The sequence below is a fragment of the Jaculus jaculus genome, chromosome 14, assembly GCF_020740685.1.
Source record: "Jaculus jaculus isolate mJacJac1 chromosome 14, mJacJac1.mat.Y.cur, whole genome shotgun sequence".
In the NCBI taxonomy this organism is placed as follows: Eukaryota; Metazoa; Chordata; class Mammalia; order Rodentia; family Dipodidae; genus Jaculus; species Jaculus jaculus.
The window spans coordinates 81,955,320-81,974,835 of record NC_059115.1 but is presented as its reverse complement, the minus strand read 5'-3'; the positions used below and the strand labels follow the sequence as shown (position 1 = coordinate 81,974,835).

Genomic DNA, 19,516 nt, shown 5'->3' with positions numbered 1-19,516 from the left:
TGGTCCGTATAATGCCCCGCCTCCTCCTCCCATTGGCCCGCATAAGGCCCCTCCCCCTCCGTTCCACTGGCCCGTGCGAGGCCCCGCCCCCGGGGAAGGTCGCGGCGTGCGCCTGGGCGTGGCGACGGCGGCGTGCGCGCGCTCCGCCACTCTCGGTCCGACAGCCATGTCTCGCCGGAAGGCCGGCGCGGCTCCGGGACGGCAAGCTGTCCTGAGCCGGTTCTTCCAGTCTGCCGGAAGCCTGAAGTCCACTTCGTGCCCCACCGACGTCACCGCGGAGGCCGCCCCTGACCCCGCAGCGTCCCCAGCGTCCACTGGCCCGCCTCGGGGGCGGCCGCCGGTGCTGGGCTCGGGGCGGGGCTCGCAGGTGTGCGCGAGAGCCAATGAGGGCCGCGCGGGGGAGGGCCGGGCCGGGCCGGGGCTGAGGCGGGAGGGAGCCGGCCGGCGCGCCCGAGGCGTGGGTGGACTTGCGAGGCTCTGAGCCCGCTTAGCGGCCACTCCGGTGTGGTCCACCTTCTCTGTTGGGTGCTGTAGACTCTGTGGGGCCTGCAGGGAAGCGGAGCCTCTTAACCTCCATCGCAGAGGAGCTCCCCTTCCTGAAGTTGGCTTGGGGGGAAGAGGAAAGCTGTTCTGAAGTCTGATTTCTCCGACTTCAAAAGCATGCTCCCTGCGCAGGACGTCCCACGGAGCAGCTTCCCAGTTACTGTAGCGTGGCGTTCGGTTTGGACGCTGGAGTTTTTTTGTAGATGTGAATGGTTATTCGTTGAGTACTTCCTACCATTGTAACTCTTTATCAGACTGAAATAAGTAATTCTTTTTCTTCTTCTTTTTTTAAAAAATTCTGAGTCAGTGATAGTTCCATAAGGGAAAGTCGCAGTGCTTCCTGTGATATTTATTACCTTGGGCGGCTCAGTTGGCACATACCTAGCCTGCTGGAGGCCCTGAATTCCATTACTTCCCATCCTGGAGACTAAAATATGATTGCAGACCGGCCTCTAGCCACCTATCACATATGAATGTGGGTGGCAGTAAGGCTGTTTCAGAATCTTGTTCCTTTCTTCCCTATGCTGTTGCTCCTCTCCTCTGTCCTCTCCTCTCCTCTCCTCTCCTCTCCTCCCCTCCCCTCCCCTCCCCCCCTCCCCTCCCCTCCCCTCCCCTCCCCTCCCCTCCCCTCCCCTCCCCTCCTCTCCTCTCCTCTCCTCTCCTCTCTTTTTTTTTGTTTAAATTTTAAACAGGCAGGTGCGGGGGTGGGGAATGAGCATGGGAGCACCAGAGCCTCCAGCCACTGCAAACGAACTCCAGACATCTGTGCCACCTTGTGCCTCTGGCCTAAGTGGGTACTAGGGAATTGAACCTGGGTCTTTAGGCTTTGCAGACAAGCACTTTTAACTGCTGAGCCATCTCTCCAGCCCCTCCTCCTTGACAGTGCTCTCCATTTTTATGAATTGAAGATTTTATTTTGCATCCATCATTGAGAGAATATTTGGCAAAGGATTAAGGTTCACCCCCCCCCCCAACAAATAGCTTCTAGCACCGTGGCCTCTCTTAATAGTGAATATGAGCTCTTTTAATCAGAAATGATTATGGGCTAGAGAAATGGATCAGCCATTAAAGCACTTGCCTGCAAGCCTGATGACCTGGGTTTGATTATCAAGTACCCTTGTAAAGTCAGATGCACAAAGGGGTGCATACATCTGGAGTTTGTGTGCAGGAGCTGGAAGCCTTGGCATACCCATTCTTTCTATCCCTTTTTTCTCTATCTCTACTTGCAAATAAATAAAAATACTTCAAAAAAGAAATGGTCAATTAATGTTTCAGAGATCATATTTTTTCATTTATCTCCCTTCCCATTCTAGTTTTGTGCTTAGTTTCGTAGTGTATTTTATTAACATACGTAACTAATTTAAGATTTTAAGCTGGGCGTGGTGGTGCATGCCTTTAATCCCAGCACTCGGGAGGCAGAGGTAGGAGGATTGCCATGAGTTCGAGGCCACCCTGAGACTCCATAGTGAATTCCAGGTCAGCCTGGGCTAGAGTGAGACCCCACCTTGAAAAACCAAAAAAAAAGATTTTAAGTAGGTGGGAGCTGATGAGATAAAGTGGTAGATTCAGCTTCAGTTAATTCCAGCAGGACTGAAGGTGCTGCAGTAATGTGACCTGCCAGCTCTGTCTTGTTTGGTGATGGCGAAAGTCAATGTATGGGCCTCCCCAGAACTAAAAATGGATCGTTCTGTGAAGAGTAGAAGCAAGGATCCTGGTGTCATTCAGAAGCAAGGTGAAATGACTTGATGTGCCTTCTCAGAATGGGGATAAACATCATTTTCTAACCTTCCTGATACAGACTGTGGAAACTGACAGAAGGAAAAGGAGACCCTGGGAAAATGATGGGCCCATTAAAAAGAAAGCAAAGAAAGTCCAAGAGAAGGAAGGAGGAAGTGTCTCGGTAATGTCGGACCATCCTGGTAAGTGCTGGTGATTGGTCTTGGCAGCCATGGCACTGATGTTCTTGGGTTCTCCAGAGGGCAGAGGAGGCTGCTGGAAATTTGAGTCGTCTTTCCTTTGTGTAGGAAGATCCCTGTTGTGCCTGAGCTCTTGGTGGTGCCTAGAGACAGCAGCGCTAAGGTCTCCGAGTTGGCTGTCGTTTTCCATATTTTTCCTTTGTTCACTTTGTGTGGTGGCACACACCTTTAGTCCCAGCACTAGAGAGGCAGAGGTAGGAGGATTGCTGTGAGCTCATGGCTACCTGACACTACATAGTGAATTCCAGCTCAGCTTGGGCTAGAGCCAAGACCATAACAACAACAGCAAAAGAAACATTCTTGTTACCTGTCTACAGAATTCTTCATCTCACAGTTTTGAAACTCTATACTCATGAAACAATAGCTCCATTTCTCAACCTCTGTCCTCTGGCAACTACCACCTTACTTTCTGCATCTATTTTTGACTATATTTATTATTGAAAAAATTTATTAGTTTATTTTCTGTGAGAGTAAGAAAGAAGCAGGGGGGGGGGGAGAGGGAGAGAGACTGAATATGGGTGTGTCAAGGCCTCCAGCTGCTGCAGAGGAGCTCCAGATGCATGTACCACGTTCTGGCTTATGTTGGTCCTGGGGAATCAAACCTGGGTTCTTTGGTTTTGCAGGCAAGCACCTTAACTGCGAAGCCATTTTTCCAGCCCTATGTTTGTTCTTTCTAAAATTATTTCTGTGTACAATTCTATTGCATAAATCTGCCTTGTTTCTTAATTGTGTTTTCTTTTTTATACCTGAGATCCATGGAAGGTCACTTTTGTACTCACAAACAAACTTAACGTACATTTGAGAAGTGATTAAGTATGTATTTGGAAAACCAAGGTGTAAGGTTCAGAAATAACCAAGACCACACAGACAACTCTAAGGCAAAGATGGAAGCTTTTATTGTTGCGGGGGCAGGGAGGAAACACAAGCTGCCAAGACTGACTCTCAAGAATGGAACATTCAATTTGGGGTTACGGATAGTGGGCTATATCAGTTGGGGGAAGATGAGGAAGGGGGAAGTAAATTAAAATAAAAAAGGTTTTTTTAGGGGAGATCAAAGATAGCCAGGGTGTGACACCAGAACAGTGACCAGGAGACCTGAGAGTTAAGGGGGAGGAAACCTAGACCTGGGGCGTTGTTAAGCAAGGAAGGGATCATGGCTGGGTGCTTCCCTGAGAAATGTGGATGACCCACTCCTTGGTATCTGCGGGCTATCCTGCTGTCTTTGTTGACTCCATTTTGGGGAAGCCCATCTTGACCTAACACAAGGGAAATTAAATAAACAAGGTAGGGGTCTGGAGAGATGGCTCAACAGTTAAGGCACTTGGCTGCAAAGCCTAAGGACCTGGGTTTGATTCCCAGGTACCCCTGAAAAGCCAGACACACAAACTGATGCATGGATCTGGAGTTGCAGATCTTTCTGCTTAGAAATAAATTAAAAATAAACTAGGTAAATATACACTGGAAAAGATATTCAGAAATACAGGTTTTGGGCTGGAGAGATAGCTCAGTGGCTAGAGGTGCTTGACTGTATGGCCCGACGGCCTACCTTGGATTCTCTAGGACCCATGAAAAGCCAGACGTAATGTGGTGCAGGTATCTGGAGTTATTTGCAGTGGCAGGAGGCTGTGGTGCACCCATACTTGTCTTTCAGATAAATAAATAAATTTAAAAATAACACCAGTCAGAGGCTGGGGAGGTGGTTCTTCTAAGATGGCTGGAATTAATATAATGAGACAATAATACTAATGTTAGGCTTTATGTTCATTTCTTTCTCAAGAGCCAAAGAAATGTCTGAGGACCAGACTTGTTTTAAAGTCTTTGGAAAAATTGAAAGAATTCTGCTGTGATTCTGCTGTTCCTCAAACTAGAGTCCAGACAGAACCTTTTCAAGAGACATTAGCAGTTCTGCCAAAATGCACTGATTTTGAGGACATCACTCTACAGCGTGCAAGGAATGCAGTTTCTTCTGAAGCTATCAAATCTCAAGACGTATGTAATTGCCTTAGAGATGACTATTCCATCACCTGGGATAGTAGGTTCTGGAGGACTTCTAGGTCCTGTGCGGTCAGTCATGGACATAACTGGTCCCATAGTTACTGGATCATCTGAATTAGCTGAGGAAACTAGTCTTATTTATTTATTTTATTTTTCCTTTTTACGTCTGTATAGATTCTAATTTGGAAGATCAGTTGGCTTATGTTAAAACCAAACCAAACCCCAACATATTCTACCATACCACACCCAGGCAATTCTGATGTCCTGCCTGGGTTAAGAGCCGCTGATTGGGGAGATATTTTTAACTGATAATTAATTAGTATAAGCACAAATTCATGCTATCCTTAAGTTTTCATGATTTGCACGGGAAATCACAGTGGGCAGCATGTAGTTGTGAGGTTTTTCATATGAAAGCTGGGCAGATAGAGAGTAAATTTAAAGATAAAATAAATGAATAGGGCATTTATTTTTGCTGTAAGCTTTGTGAATTACTATTGGTTTTTATTATTGCAACTCAGAGAATCTCATGTAGTTGCTCTTCACTAAGAATTGGGCATAGATAATGTTTAAAGGATATCATTTTAATGTGTACTTATGATCAATACCTACTGGCTTAAGGGAAATCAACTTTTGTATACACAGTCATGTATATACCTCATATATATATTTTTAAGACATTGAAATTCTAATGAAAGTGACCTTAAAAAAAAAAAAAACTCATGGGCTGGAGAGATGGCACAATGGTTAAGGCATTTGCCTGCAGAGCCTAAGGGCCCAGGTTCAATTCTCTGGTACCTACTTAAGCCAGATGCACCAGGTGGTGAATGCATCTGGAGTTTGTTTTCAGTGGCCAAAGGCCCTGATGCACCCATTTTCCCTCTCTCTATCTGCCTCTTTCTCTCTAAATAAATAAATAAGTAAATAAACATTTTTTAAAAAAAATCAAAAATTAAAAAAATGTCTCATGGCAAAAATATTTTTGACTACAGCTTTTAAAAGTTTTTACCCATGCCTACTTGATGAAGATACCTGAATTCCTCTCTCAGCCAGACTAATATTAGCTGGCTTACTTATCTTAGATCATCAGAAAACGTTTTTGTCTTTAATCTCTTATAACCTTTGGAAGCAGTTTACCTGGGTGGTATGGTTGTAATACAAAGAATCATAAAACCTGTCTTTTAAAGCTTACGTAGAGTAGCGTTTACCCTAGTGTCTCTGTAGAGCCTGTTCACTGTTGTACATACAGTGACCAATGTGACATTTCTGTGACATGGGAATTATAAGAGACCAGTTAGAAGGGTCACCTAGAAGTGGCAAATGGACATGTCACAAGTACCGAGCTATCTGAGACCATGGGAGGACATGGATGAATGCAGTGCAGTGAACAGAGTCAGTAATACCATAACCTCTTGGTAGGTCTCGTGAAATGTGAAAACAAGGTCAAACTAAGTTTCACTATGCTGTCTTGGGATCTAGGAGATGGAGTTTAGTATATTTGGAAAGTATTGTGATCCTAGTTTTTTTTTTTTTTTTGGTTTTGTATTTTTCATGAGGTTGCCTCGTATTCAAGTATTCAGATTGACTTGTTAGTATTAAACAGATGATTTTTTTTTTCCTGAAAACCTAATTCCATAAATGAATAAGGTAGAGGACAAGAAAAGCACTTATCTAGGACATATATTTTTGTGACTATGGATTAACTTTCATACTATCTAGCATTCTTGGGTTTTACATAGAAGTTATAGAAACAAAAGAGAACAATCTATAAAAATGAAAAACAGAACTGGAGAGATGGCTCAGTGGTTAAAGGTGCTTGCTTGAGAAGGCTGGCCTCTCAGGATTGAGTCCCCAGAACCCACGTAAAGCCAAATGCACAAAGAGGCACATGCATTTGGAGTTCATTTGCAGTGGCAAGATGACCTGGTGTGCCCATTTTCTCTCTTCCCCCATCTCTTTCTTGGTTTGCAAATAAATAATAATTAAAAATTTCAAGGAAAAAAAAAAAGAAAACTGGGCTGGGTGTGGTGGCACATGCCTTTAACCCCAGCACTGGGGACTAAGCAGACCACTGTTAGCTTGAGGTCAGCCTGGAGCTGTAGGGTGAGTTCTCAGTCAGCCTGGGCTAGAGTGAGACCCTGCCAGGAAAAGACGTGGAAAAGAGAAAAATAATTATATTTTCAGGCCTGATACAATGACCTTCATTTTTCTGTCTACTTCTTGCTGTCTTCTCGCTGGCCTCTAGAAGCTTGCTGGGCTGCCCTATTAAGATAGGTAACAAGTGAGTGTCTTTACCTCGCAGTCCATTTAAGCTGAATTATAACAATAGTTGGTCTTCATAAAGCATACATTTCTTGGTTTTCTCTCAGACTGAGGCTCACTTTCTTGGGCCATTTCATTTTTCTTTGTCTCCTCTACTCCTTTTGGTCACTCATCTTTTAGGCCATAGTTTTGATTCTAGGGTTAGCCAAACAAATTCATACATGTTGACAGATGATGATTACTTAGATATCAGACCTATTCTGTAAATTTGTGTCTTGTTTCCATTGTTTAAGTTGATCTACTAAGCAAGCCTCTGAGTGAATATTGGACTTGATCACAGTTCTCACACAAGGCAGAGAGGGCAGTGGGAGTGTAAGTGAACATTGGACTTGACTACAGTACTCACACAAGGCAGAGAGGGCAGTTGGAGTGTGAGTGAACATTGGACTTGACTGCAGTTCTCACACAAGGCAGAGAGGGCAGTGGGAGTGTGAGTGAACATTGGACTTGACTGCAGTTCTCACACAAGGCAGAGAGGGCAGTGGGAGTGTGAGTGAACATTGGACTTGACTACAGTTCTCACACAAGGCAGAGAGGGCAGTGGAGTGTGAGTGAACATTGGACTTGACTGCAGTTCTCACACAAGGCAGAGAGGGCAGTGGGAGTGTGAGTGAACATTGGACTTGACTACAGTTCTCACACAGGGCAGAGAGGGCTGTAGGAGTGTGAGTGAACATTGGACTTGACTACAGTTCTCACACAAGGCAGAGAGGGCAGTGGGAGTGTGAGTGAACATTGGACTTGACTACAGTTCTCACACAAGGCAGAGAGGGCAGTGGGAGTGTGAGTGAACATTGGACTTGACTGCAGTTCTCACACAAGGCAGAGAGGGCAGTGGGAGTGTGAGTGAACATTGGACTTGACTACAGTTCTCACACAAGGCAGAGAGGGCAGTGGAGTGTGAGTGAACATTGGACTTGACTACAGTTCTCACACAAGGCAGAGAGGGCAGTGGAGTGTGAGTGAACATTGGACTTGACTGCAGTTCTCACACAAGGCAGAGAGGGCAGTGGGAGTGAGTGAACATTGGACTTGACTACAGTTCTCACACAAGGCAGAGAGGGCAGTGGAGTGTGAGTGAACATTGGACTTGACTGCAGTTCTCACACAAGGCAGAGAGGGCAGTGGGAGTGAGTGAACATTGGACTTGACTACAGTTCTCACACAAGGCAGAGAGGGCAGTGGGAGTGTGAGTGAACACTGGACTTGACTACAGTTCTCACACAAGGCAGAGAGGGCAGTGGAGTGTGAGTGAACATTGGACTTGACTACAGTTCTCACACAAGGCAGAGAGGGCAGTGGGAGTGTGAGTGAACACTGGACTTGACTACAGTTCTCACACAAGGCAGAGAGGGCAGTGGGGGTGTGAGTGAACATTGGACTTGACTGCAGTTCTCACACAAGGCAGAGAGGGCAGTGGAGTGTGAGTGAACATTGGACTTGACTGCAGTTCTCACACAAGGCAGAGAGGGCAGTGGGAGTGTGAGTGAACATTGGACTTGACTACAGTTCTCACACAAGGCAGAGAGGGCAGTGGAGTGCGAGTGAACATTGGACTTGACTGCAGTTCTCACACAAGGCAGAGAGGGCAGTGGAGTGTGAGTGAACATTGGACTTGACTACAGTTCTCACACAAGGCAGAGAGGGCAGTGGAGTGTGAGTGAACATTGGATGTGACTACAGTTCTCACACAAGGCAGAGAGGGCAGTTGGAGTGTGAGTGAACATTGGACTTGACTGCAGTTCTCACACAAGGCAGAGAGGGCAGTGGGAGTGTGAGTGAACATTGGACTTGACTACAGTTCTCACACAAGGCAGAGAGGGCAGTGGAGTGTGAGTGAACATTGGACTTGACTGCAGTTCTCACACAAGGCAGAGAGGGCAGTGGGAGTGTGAGTGAACACTGGACGTGACTACAGTTCTCACACAAGGCAGAGAGGGCAGTGGAGTGTGAGTGAACATTGGACTTGACTGCAGTTCTCACACAAGGCAGAGAGGGCAGTGGGAGTGTGAGTGAACATTGGACTTGACTACAGTTCTCACACAAGGCAGAGAGGGCAGTGGAGTGTGAGTGAACATTGGACTTGACTACAGTTCTCACACAAGGCAGAGAGGGCAGTGGGAGTGTGAGTGAACATTGGACTTGACTACAGTTCTCACACAAGGCAGAGAGGGCAGTGGGAGTGTGAGTGAACATTGGACTTGACTACAGTTCTCACACAAGGCAGAGAGGGCAGTGGAGTGTGAGTGAACATTGGACTTGACTACAGTTCTCACACAAGGCAGAGAGGGCAGTGGAGTGTGAGTGAACATTGGACTTGACTACAGTTCTCACACAAGGCAGAGAGGGCAGTGGAGTGTGAGTGAACATTGGACTTGACTACAGTTCTCACACAAGGCAGAGAGGGCAGTGGAGTGTGAGTGAACATTGGACTTGACTACAGTTCTCACACAAGGCAGAGAGGGCAGTGGGAGTGTGAGTGAACATTGGACTTGACTACAGTTCTCACACAAGGCAGAGAGGGCAGTGGGAGTGTGAGTGAACATTGGACTTGACTACAGTTCTCACACAAGGCAGAGAGGGCAGTGGGAGTGTGAGTGAACATTGGACTTGACTACAGTTCTCACACAAGGCAGAGAGGGCAGTGGAGTGTGAGTGAACATTGGACTTGACTACAGTTCTCACACAAGGCAGAGAGGGCAGTGGAGTGTGAGTGAACATTGGACTTGACTACAGTTCTCACACAAGGCAGAGAGGGCAGTGGAGTGTGAGTGAACATTGGACTTGACTACAGTTCTCACACAAGGCAGAGAGGGCAGTGGAGTGTGAGTGAACACTGGACTTGACTACAGTTCTCACACAAGGCAGAGAGGGCAGTGGGAGTGTGAGTGAACATTGGACTTGACTACAGTTCTCACACAAGGCAGAGAGGGCAGTGGGAGTGTGAGTGAACACTGGACTTGACTACAGTTCTCACACAAGGCAGAGAGGGCTGTGGAGTGTGAGTGAACATTGGACTTGACTACAGTTCTCACACAAGGCAGAGAGGGCAGTGGGAGTGTGAGTGAACATTGGACTTGACTACAGTTCTCACACAAGGCAGAGAGGGCAGTGGGAGTGTGAGTGAACATTGGACTTGACTACAGTTCTCACACAAGGCAGAGAGGGCAGTGGAGTGTGAGTGAACATTGGACTTGACTACAGTTCTCACACAAGGCAGAGAGGGCAGTGGGAGTGTGAGTGAACACTGGACTTGACTACAGTTCTCACACAAGGCAGAGAGGGCAGTGGGAGTGTGAGTGAACATTGGACTTGACTACAGTTCTCACACAAGGCAGAGAGGGCAGTGGAGTGTGAGTGAACATTGGACTTGACTACAGTTCTCACACAAGGCAGAGAGGGCAGTGGAGTGTGAGTGAACATTGGACTTGACTACAGTTCTCACACAAGGCAGAGAGGGCAGTGGAGTGTGAGTGAACATTGGACTTGACTACAGTTCTCACACAAGGCAGAGAGGGCAGTGGGAGTGTGAGTGAACATTGGACTTGACTGCAGTTCTCACACAAGGCAGAGAGGGCAGTGGGAGTGTGAGTGAACATTGGACTTGACTACAGTTCTCACACAAGGCAGAGAGGGCAGTGGGAGTGTGAGTGAACATTGGACTTGACTACAGTTCTCACACAAGGCAGAGAGGGCAGTGGGAGTGTGAGTGAACATTGGACTTGACTACAGTTCTCACACAAGGCAGAGAGGGCAGTGGAGTGTGAGTGAACATTGGACTTGACTGCAGTTCTCACACAAGGCAGAGAGGGCAGTGGAGTGTGAGTGAACACTGGACTTGACTACAGTTCTCACACAAGGCAGAGAGGGCAGTGGGAGTGTGAGTGAACATTGGACTTGACTACAGTTCTCACACAAGGCAGAGAGGGCAGTGGGAGTGTGAGTGAACACTGGACTTGACTACAGTTCTCACACAAGGCAGAGAGGGCAGTGGAGTGTGAGTGAACATTGGACTTGACTACAGTTCTCACACAAGGCAGAGAGGGCAGTGGGAGTGTGAGTGAACATTGGACTTGACTACAGTTCTCACACAAGGCAGAGAGGGCAGTGGGAGTGTGAGTGAACATTGGACTTGACTACAGTTCTCACACAAGGCAGAGAGGGCAGTGGGAGTGTGAGTGAACATTGGACTTGACTACAGTTCTCACACAAGGCAGAGAGGGCAGTGGGAGTGTGAGTGAACATTGGACTTGACTACAGTTCTCACACAAGGCAGAGAGGGCAGTGGGAGTGTGAGTGAACATTGGACTTGACTACAGTTCTCACACAAGGCAGAGAGGGCAGTGGGAGTGTGAGTGAACATTGGACTTGACTACAGTTCTCACACAAGGCAGAGAGGGCAGTGGGAGTGTGAGTGAACATTGGACTTGACTGCAGTTCTCACACAAGGCAGAGAGGGCAGTGGAGTGTGAGTGAACATTGGACTTGACTACAGTTCTCACACAAGGCAGAGAGGGCAGTGGAGTGTGAGTGAACATTGGACTTGACTACAGTTCTCACACAAGGCAGAGAGGGCAGTGGAGTGTGAGTGAACATTGGATGTGACTACAGTTCTCACACAAGGCAGAGAGGGCAGTGGGGGTGTGAGTGAACATTGGACTTGACTACAGTTCTCACACAAGGCAGAGAGGGCAGTGGGAGTGTGAGTGAACACTGGACTTGACTACAGTTCTCACACAAGGCAGAGAGGGCAGTGGGGGTGTGAGTGAACATTGGACTTGACTGCAGTTCTCACACAAGGCAGAGAGGGCAGTGGAGTGTGAGTGAACATTGGACTTGACTACAGTTCTCACACAAGGCAGAGAGGGCAGTGGGAGTGTGAGTGAACATTGGACTTGACTACAGTTCTCACACAAGGCAGAGAGGGCAGTGGAGTGTGAGTGAACATTGGACTTGACTACAGTTCTCACACAAGGCAGAGAGGGCAGTGGAGTGTGAGTGAACATTGGACTTGACTACAGTTCTCACACAAGGCAGAGAGGGCAGTGGAGTGTGAGTGAACATTGGACTTGACTACAGTTCTCACACAAGGCAGAGAGGGCAGTGGGAGTGTGAGTGAACATTGGACTTGACTGCAGTTCTCACACAAGGCAGAGAGGGCAGTGGGAGTGTGAGTGAACATTGGACTTGACTACAGTTCTCACACAAGGCAGAGAGGGCAGTGGAGTGTGAGTGAACATTGGACTTGACTGCAGTTCTCACACAAGGCAGAGAGGGCAGTGGGAGTGTGAGTGAACACTGGACGTGACTACAGTTCTCACACAAGGCAGAGAGGGCAGTGGAGTGTGAGTGAACATTGGACTTGACTGCAGTTCTCACACAAGGCAGAGAGGGCAGTGGGAGTGTGAGTGAACATTGGACTTGACTACAGTTCTCACACAAGGCAGAGAGGGCAGTGGAGTGTGAGTGAACATTGGACTTGACTACAGTTTTCACACAAGGCAGAGAGGGCAGTGGGAGTGGGAGTGAACATTGGACTTGACTACAGTTCTCACACAAGGCAGAGAGGGCAGTGGGAGTGTGAGTGAACATTGGACTTGACTGCAGTTCTCACACAAGGCAGAGAGGGCAGTGGGAGTGTGAGTGAACATTGGACTTGACTACAGTTCTCACACAAGGCAGAGAGGGCAGTGGAGTGTGAGTGAACATTGGACTTGACTACAGTTCTCACACAAGGCAGAGAGGGCAGTGGAGTGTGAGTGAACATTGGACTTGACTACAGTTCTCACACAAGGCAGAGAGGGCAGTGGGAGTGTGAGTGAACATTGGACTTGACTACAGTTCTCACACAAGGCAGAGAGGGCAGTGGGAGTGTGAGTGAACATTGGACTTGACTACAGTTCTCACACAAGGCAGAGAGGGCAGTGGGAGTGTGAGTGAACATTGGACTTGACTACAGTTCTCACACAAGGCAGAGAGGTCAGTGGAGTGAGAGTGAACATTGGACTTGACTACAGTTCTCACACAAGGCAGAGAGGGCAGTGGAGTGTGAGTGAACATTGGACTTGACTACAGTTCTCACACAAGGCAGAGAGGGTAGTGGAGTGTGAGTGAACATTGGACTTGACTACAGTTCTCACACAAGGCAGAGAGGGCAGTGGAGTGTGAGTGAACACTGGACTTGACTACAGTTCTCACACAAGGCAGAGAGGGCAGTGGGAGTGTGAGTGAACATTGGACGTGACTACAGTTCTCACACAAGGCAGAGAGGGCAGTGGGAGTGTGAGTGAACACTGGACTTGACTACAGTTCTCACACAAGGCAGAGAGGGCAGTGGAGTGTGAGTGAACATTGGACTTGACTACAGTTCTCACACAAGGCAGAGAGGGCAGTGGGAGTGTGAGTGAACATTGGACTTGACTACAGTTCTCACACAAGGCAGAGAGGGCAGTGGGAGTGTGAGTGAACATTGGACTTGACTACAGTTCTCACACAAGGCAGAGAGGGCAGTGGGAGTGAGTGAACATTGGACTTGACTACAGTTCTCACACAAGGCAGAGAGGGCAGTGGGGGTGTGAGTGAACACTGGACTTGACTACAGTTCTCACACAAGGCAGAGAGGGCAGTGGGAGTGTGAGTGAACATTGGACTTGACTGCAGTTCTCACACAAGGCAGAGAGGGCAGTGGAGTGTGAGTGAACATTGGACTTGACTACAGTTCTCACACAAGGCAGAGAGGGCAGTGGAGTGTGAGTGAACATTGGACTTGACTACAGTTCTCACACAAGGCAGAGAGGGCAGTGGAGTGTGAGTGAACATTGGACTTGACTGCAGTTCTCACACAAGGCAGAGAGGGCAGTGGGAGTGTGAGTGAACATTGGACTTGACTACAGTTCTCACACAAGGCAGAGAGGGCAGTGGGAGTGTGAGTGAACATTGGACTTGACTACAGTTCTCACACAAGGCAGAGAGGGCTGTGGGAGTGTGAGTGAACATTGGACTTGACTACAGTTCTCACACAAGGCAGAGAGGTCAGTGGAGTGCGAGTGAACATTGGACTTGACTACAGTTCTCACACAAGGCAGAGAGGGTAGTGGAGTGTGAGTGAACATTGGACTTGACTGCAGTTCTCACACAAGGCAGAGAGGGCAGTGGAGTGTGAGTGAACACTGGACTTGACTACAGTTCTCACACAAGGCAGAGAGGGCAGTGGGAGTGTGAGTGAACATTGGACGTGACTACAGTTCTCACACAAGGCAGAGAGGGCAGTGGGAGTGTGAGTGAACACTGGACTTGACTACAGTTCTCACACAAGGCAGAGAGGGCAGTGGAGTGTGAGTGAACATTGGACTTGACTACAGTTCTCACACAAGGCAGAGAGGGCAGTGGGAGTGTGAGTGAACATTGGACTTGACTACAGTTCTCACACAAGGCAGAGAGGGCAGTGGGAGTGTGAGTGAACATTGGACTTGACTACAGTTCTCACACAAGGCAGAGAGGGCAGTGGGAGTGAGTGAACATTGGACTTGACTACAGTTCTCACACAAGGCAGAGAGGGCAGTGGGGGTGTGAGTGAACATTGGACTTGACTACAGTTCTCACACAAGGCAGAGAGGGCAGTGGGAGTGTGAGTGAACATTGGACTTGACTACAGTTCTCACACAAGGCAGAGAGGGCAGTGGGAGTGTGAGTGAACATTGGACTTGACTACAGTTCTCACACAAGGCAGAGAGGGCAGTGGGAGTGTGAGTGAACACTGGACTTGACTACAGTTCTCACACAAGGCAGAGAGGGCAGTGGGAGTGTGAGTGAACATTGGACTTGACTGCAGTTCTCACACAAGGCAGAGAGGGCAGTGGAGTGTGAGTGAACATTGGACTTGACTACAGTTCTCACACAAGGCAGAGAGGGCAGTGGAGTGTGAGTGAACATTGGACTTGACTACAGTTCTCACACAAGGCAGAGAGGGCAGTGGAGTGTGAGTGAACATTGGACTTGACTACAGTTCTCACACAAGGCAGAGAGGGCAGTGGGAGTGTGAGTGAACATTGGACTTGACTGCAGTTCTCACACAAGGCAGAGAGGGCAGTGGGATTGTGAGTGAACATTGGACGTGACTACAGTTCTCACACAAGGCAGAGAGGGCAGTGGAGTGTGAGTGAACATTGGACTTGACTACAGTTCTCACACAAGGCAGAGAGGGCTGTGGAGTGTGAGTGAACATTGGACTTGACTACAGTTCTCACACAAGGCAGAGAGGGCAGTGGGAGTGTGAGTGAACATTGGATTTGACTACAGTTCTCACACAAGGCAGAGAGGGCAGTGGGAGTGGGAGTGAACATTGGACTTGACTGCAGTTGTCACACAAGGCAGAGAGGGCAGTGGGAGTGTGAGTGAACATTGGACGTGACTACAGTTCTCACACAAGGCAGAGAGGGCAGTGGAGTGTGAGTGAACATTGGACTTGACTACAGTTCTCACACAAGGCAGAGAGGGCAGTGGGAGTGTGAGTGAACATTGGACGTGACTACAGTTCTCACACAAGGCAGAGAGGGCAGTGGAGTGTGAGTGAACATTGGACTTGACTACAGTTCTCACACAAGGCAGAGAGGGCTGTAGGAGTGTGAGTGAACACTGGACTTGACTACAGTTCTCACACAAGGCAGAGAGGGCTGTGGAGTGTGAGTGTACATTGGACTTGACTACAGTTCTCACACAAGGCAGAGAGGGCAGTGGGAGTGTGAGTGAACATTGGACTTGACTACAGTTCTCACACAAGGCAGAGAGGGCAGTGGAGTGTGAGTGAACATTGGACTTGACTACAGTTCTCACACAAGGCAGAGAGGGCTGTGGGAGTGTGAGTGAACATTGGACTTGACTACAGTTCTCACACAAGGCAGAGAGGGCTGTGGGGTGTGAGTGAACATTGGACTTGACTACAGTTCTCACACAAGGCAGAGAGGGCAGTGGGAGTGTGAGTGAACTTTGGACGTGACTACAGTTCTCACACAAGGCAGAGAGTGCAGTGGAGTGTGAGTGAACATTGGACTTGACTACAGTTCTCACACAAGGCAGAGAGGGCAGTGGAGTGTGAGTGAACATTGGACTTGACTACAGTTCTCACACAAGGCAGAGAGGGCAGTGGGAGTGTGAGTGAACATTGGACTTGACTACAGTTCTCACACAAGGCAGAGAGGGCAGTGGGGGTGTGAGTGAACACTGGACTTGACTACAGTTCTCACACAAGGCAGAGAGGGCTGTGGAGTGTGAGTGAACATTGGACTTGACTACAGTTCTCACACAAGGCAGAGAGGGCAGTGGGAGTGTGAGTGAACATTGGACTTGACTACAGTTCTCACACAAGGCAGAGAGGGCAGTGGAGTGTGAGTGAACATTGGACTTGACTGCAGTTCTCACACAAGGCAGAGAGGGCTGTGGGAGTGTGAGTGAACATTGGACGTGACTGCAGTTCTCACACAAGGCAGAGGGCTGTAGGAGTGCGAATGAACATTGGACTTGACTACAGTTCACACACAAGGCAGAGAGGGCAGTGGGAGTGTGAGTAAACATTGGACTTGACTGCAGTTCTCACACAAGGCAGAGAGGGCAGTGGGAGTGAGTGAACATTGGACTTGACTACAGTTCTCACACAAGGCAGAGAGGGCAGTGGAGTGTGAGTGAACATTGGACTTGACTACAGTTCTCACACAAGGCAGAGAGGGCAGTGGGAGTGTGAGTGAACATTGGACGTGACTACAGTTCTCACACAAGGCAGAGAGGGCAGTGGGGGTGTGAGTGAACACTGGACTTGACTACAGTTCTCACACAAGGCAGAGAGGGCTGTGGAGTGTGAGTGAACATTGGACTTGACTACAGTTCTCACACAAGGCAGAGAGGGCAGTGGGAGTGTGAGTGAACATTGGACTTGACTACAGTTCTCACACAAGGCAGAGAGGGCAGTGGAGTGTGAGTGAACATTGGACTTGACTACAGTTCTCACACAAGGCAGAGAGGGCTGTGGGAGTGTGAGTGAACATTGGACGTGACTGCAGTTCTCACACAAGGCAGAGGGCTGTAGGAGTGCGAATGAACATTGGACTTGACTACAGTTCACACACAAGGCAGAGAGGGCAGTGGGAGTGTGAGTGAATATTGGACTTGACTACAGTTCTCACACAAGGCAGAGAGGGCAGTGGAGTGTGAGTGAACATTGGACTTGACTACAGTTCTCACACAAGGCAGAGAGGGCAGTGGGAGTGTGAGTGAACATTGGACTTGACTGCAGTTCTCACACAAGGCAGAGAGGGCAGTGGGAGTGAGTGAACATTGGACTTGACTACAGTTTTCACACAAGGCAGAGAGGGCAGTGGGAGTGTGAGTGAACATTGGACTTGACTACAGTTCTCACACAAGGCAGAGAGGGCAGTGGAGTGTGAGTGAACATTGGACTTGACTACAGTTCTCACTCAAGGCAGAGAGGGCAGTGGGAGTTGAGTGAACATTGGACTTGACTACAGTTCTCACACAAGGCTGAGAGGGCAGTGGAGTGTGAGTGAACATTGGTCTTGACTACAGTTCTCACACAAGGCAGAGAGGGCAGTGGGGGTGTGAGTGAACACTGGACTTGACTGCAGTTCTCACACAAGGCAGAGAGGGCAGTGGGAGTGTGAGTGAACATTGGACTTGACTACAGTTCTCACACAAGGCAGAGAGGGCAGTGGGAGTGTGAGTGAACACTGGACTTGACTACAGTTCTCACACAAGGCAGAGAGGGCAGTGGAGTGTGAGTGAACATTGGACGTGACTACAGTTCTCACACAAGGCAGAGAGGGCAGTGGGAGTGCGAGTGAACATTGGACTTGACTACAGTTCTCACACAAGGCAGAGAGGGCAGTGGGGGTGTGAGTGAACACTGGACTTGACTACAGTTCTCACACAAGGCAGAGAGGGTAGTGGAGTGTGAGTGTACATTGGACTTGACTACAGTTCTCACACAAGGCAGAGAGGGCTGTGGGAGTGTGAGTGAACATTGGACGTGACTACAGTTCTCACACAAGGCAGAGAGGGCACTGGAGTGTGAGTGAACATTGGACTTGACTACAGTTCTCACACAAGGCAGAGAGGGCTGTGGGAGTGTGAGTGAACATTGGACTTGACTACAGTTCTCACACAAGGCAGAGAGGGCAGTGGAGTGTGAGTGAACATTGGACTTGACTACAGTTCTCACACAAGGCAGAGGGCAGTGGGAGTGTGAGTGTACATTGGACTTGACTGCAGTTCTCACACAAGGCAGATAGGGCAGTGGGAGTGTGAGTGAACATTGGACGTGACTACAGTTCTCACACAAGGCAGAGAGGGCAGTGGAGTGTGAGTGAACATTGGACTTGACTACAGTTCTCACACAAGGCAGAGAGGGCAGTGGAGTGTGAGTGAACATTGGACTTGACTACAGTTCTCACACAAGGCAGAGAGGGCAGTGGAGTGTGAGTGAACACTGGACTTGACTACAGTTCTCACACAAGGCAGAGAGGGCAGTGGGAGTGTGAGTGAACATTTGACTTGACTGCAGTTCTCACACAAGGCAGAGAGGGCAGTGGAGTGTGAGTGAACATTGGACTTGACTACAGTTCTCACACAAGGCAGAGAGGGCTGTGGAGTGTGAGTGAACATTGGACTTGACTGCAGTTCTCACACAAGGCAGAGAGGGCAGTGGGGGTGTGAGTGAACATTGGACTTGACTGCAGTTCTCACACAAGGCAGAGAGGGCAGTGGAGTGTGAGTGAACATTGGACTTGACTACAGTTCTCACACAAGGCAGAGAGGGCAGTGGAGTGTGAGTGAACATTGGTCGTGACTACAGTTCTCACACAAGGCAGAGAGGGCAGTGGGAGTGTGAGTGAACACTGGATTTGACTGCAGTTCTCACACAAGGCAGAGAGGGCAGTGGGAGTGTGAGTGAACATTGGACTTGACTACAGTTCTCACACAAGGCAGAGAGGGCTGTGGAGTGTGAGTGAACATTGGACTTGACTGCAGTTCTCACACAAGGCAGAGAGGGCAGTGGGGGTGTGAGTGAACATTGGCCTTGACTACAGTTCTCACACAAGGCAGAGAGGGCAGTGGGGGTGTGAGTGAACATTGGACTTGACTGCAGTTCTCACACAAGGCAGAGAGGGCAGTGGGAGTGTGAGTGAACATTGGACTTGACTACAGTTCTCACACAAGGCAGAGAGGGCAGTGGAGTGTGAGTGAACATTGGACTTGACTACAGTTCTCACACAAGGCAGAGAGGGCAGTGGAGTGTGAGTGAACATTGGACGTGACTACAGTTCTCACACAAGGCAGAGAGGGCAGTGGAGTGTGAGTGAACATTGGACTTGACTACAGTTCTCACACAAGGCAGAGAGGGCAGTGGGAGTGTGAGTGAACATTGGACGTGACTACAGTTCTCACACAAGGCAGAGAGGGCAGTGGAGTGTGAGTGAACATTGGACTTGACTACAGTTCTCACACAAGGCAGAGAGGGCAGTGGGAGTGCGAGTGAACATTGGACTTGACTACAGTTCTCACACAAGGCAGAGAGGGCTGTGGGAGTGTGAGTGAACATTGGACTTGACTACAGTTCTCACACAAGGCAGAGAGGGCAGTGGGGGTGTGAGTGAACATTGGACTTGACTACAGTT

General features: G+C 48.7%; 1 protein-coding gene across 1 annotated transcript in view; it reads left to right on the top strand.

Moving 5' to 3' along the window:
- Nucleotides 1-155: 155 nt before the first annotated feature.
- Nucleotides 156-19,516, top strand: part of Msh3 (mutS homolog 3) — a 184,198-nt gene continuing 164,837 nt past the window's right edge. The window contains exons 1-3 of the mRNA XM_045134112.1: nucleotides 156-367; nucleotides 2,342-2,462; nucleotides 4,297-4,508. Coding sequence (XP_044990047.1) covers nucleotides 167-367; nucleotides 2,342-2,462; nucleotides 4,297-4,508 — 534 coding nt within the window. The 5' untranslated portion in view covers nucleotides 156-166. The remainder of the gene's footprint in view (nucleotides 368-2,341; nucleotides 2,463-4,296; nucleotides 4,509-19,516) is intronic.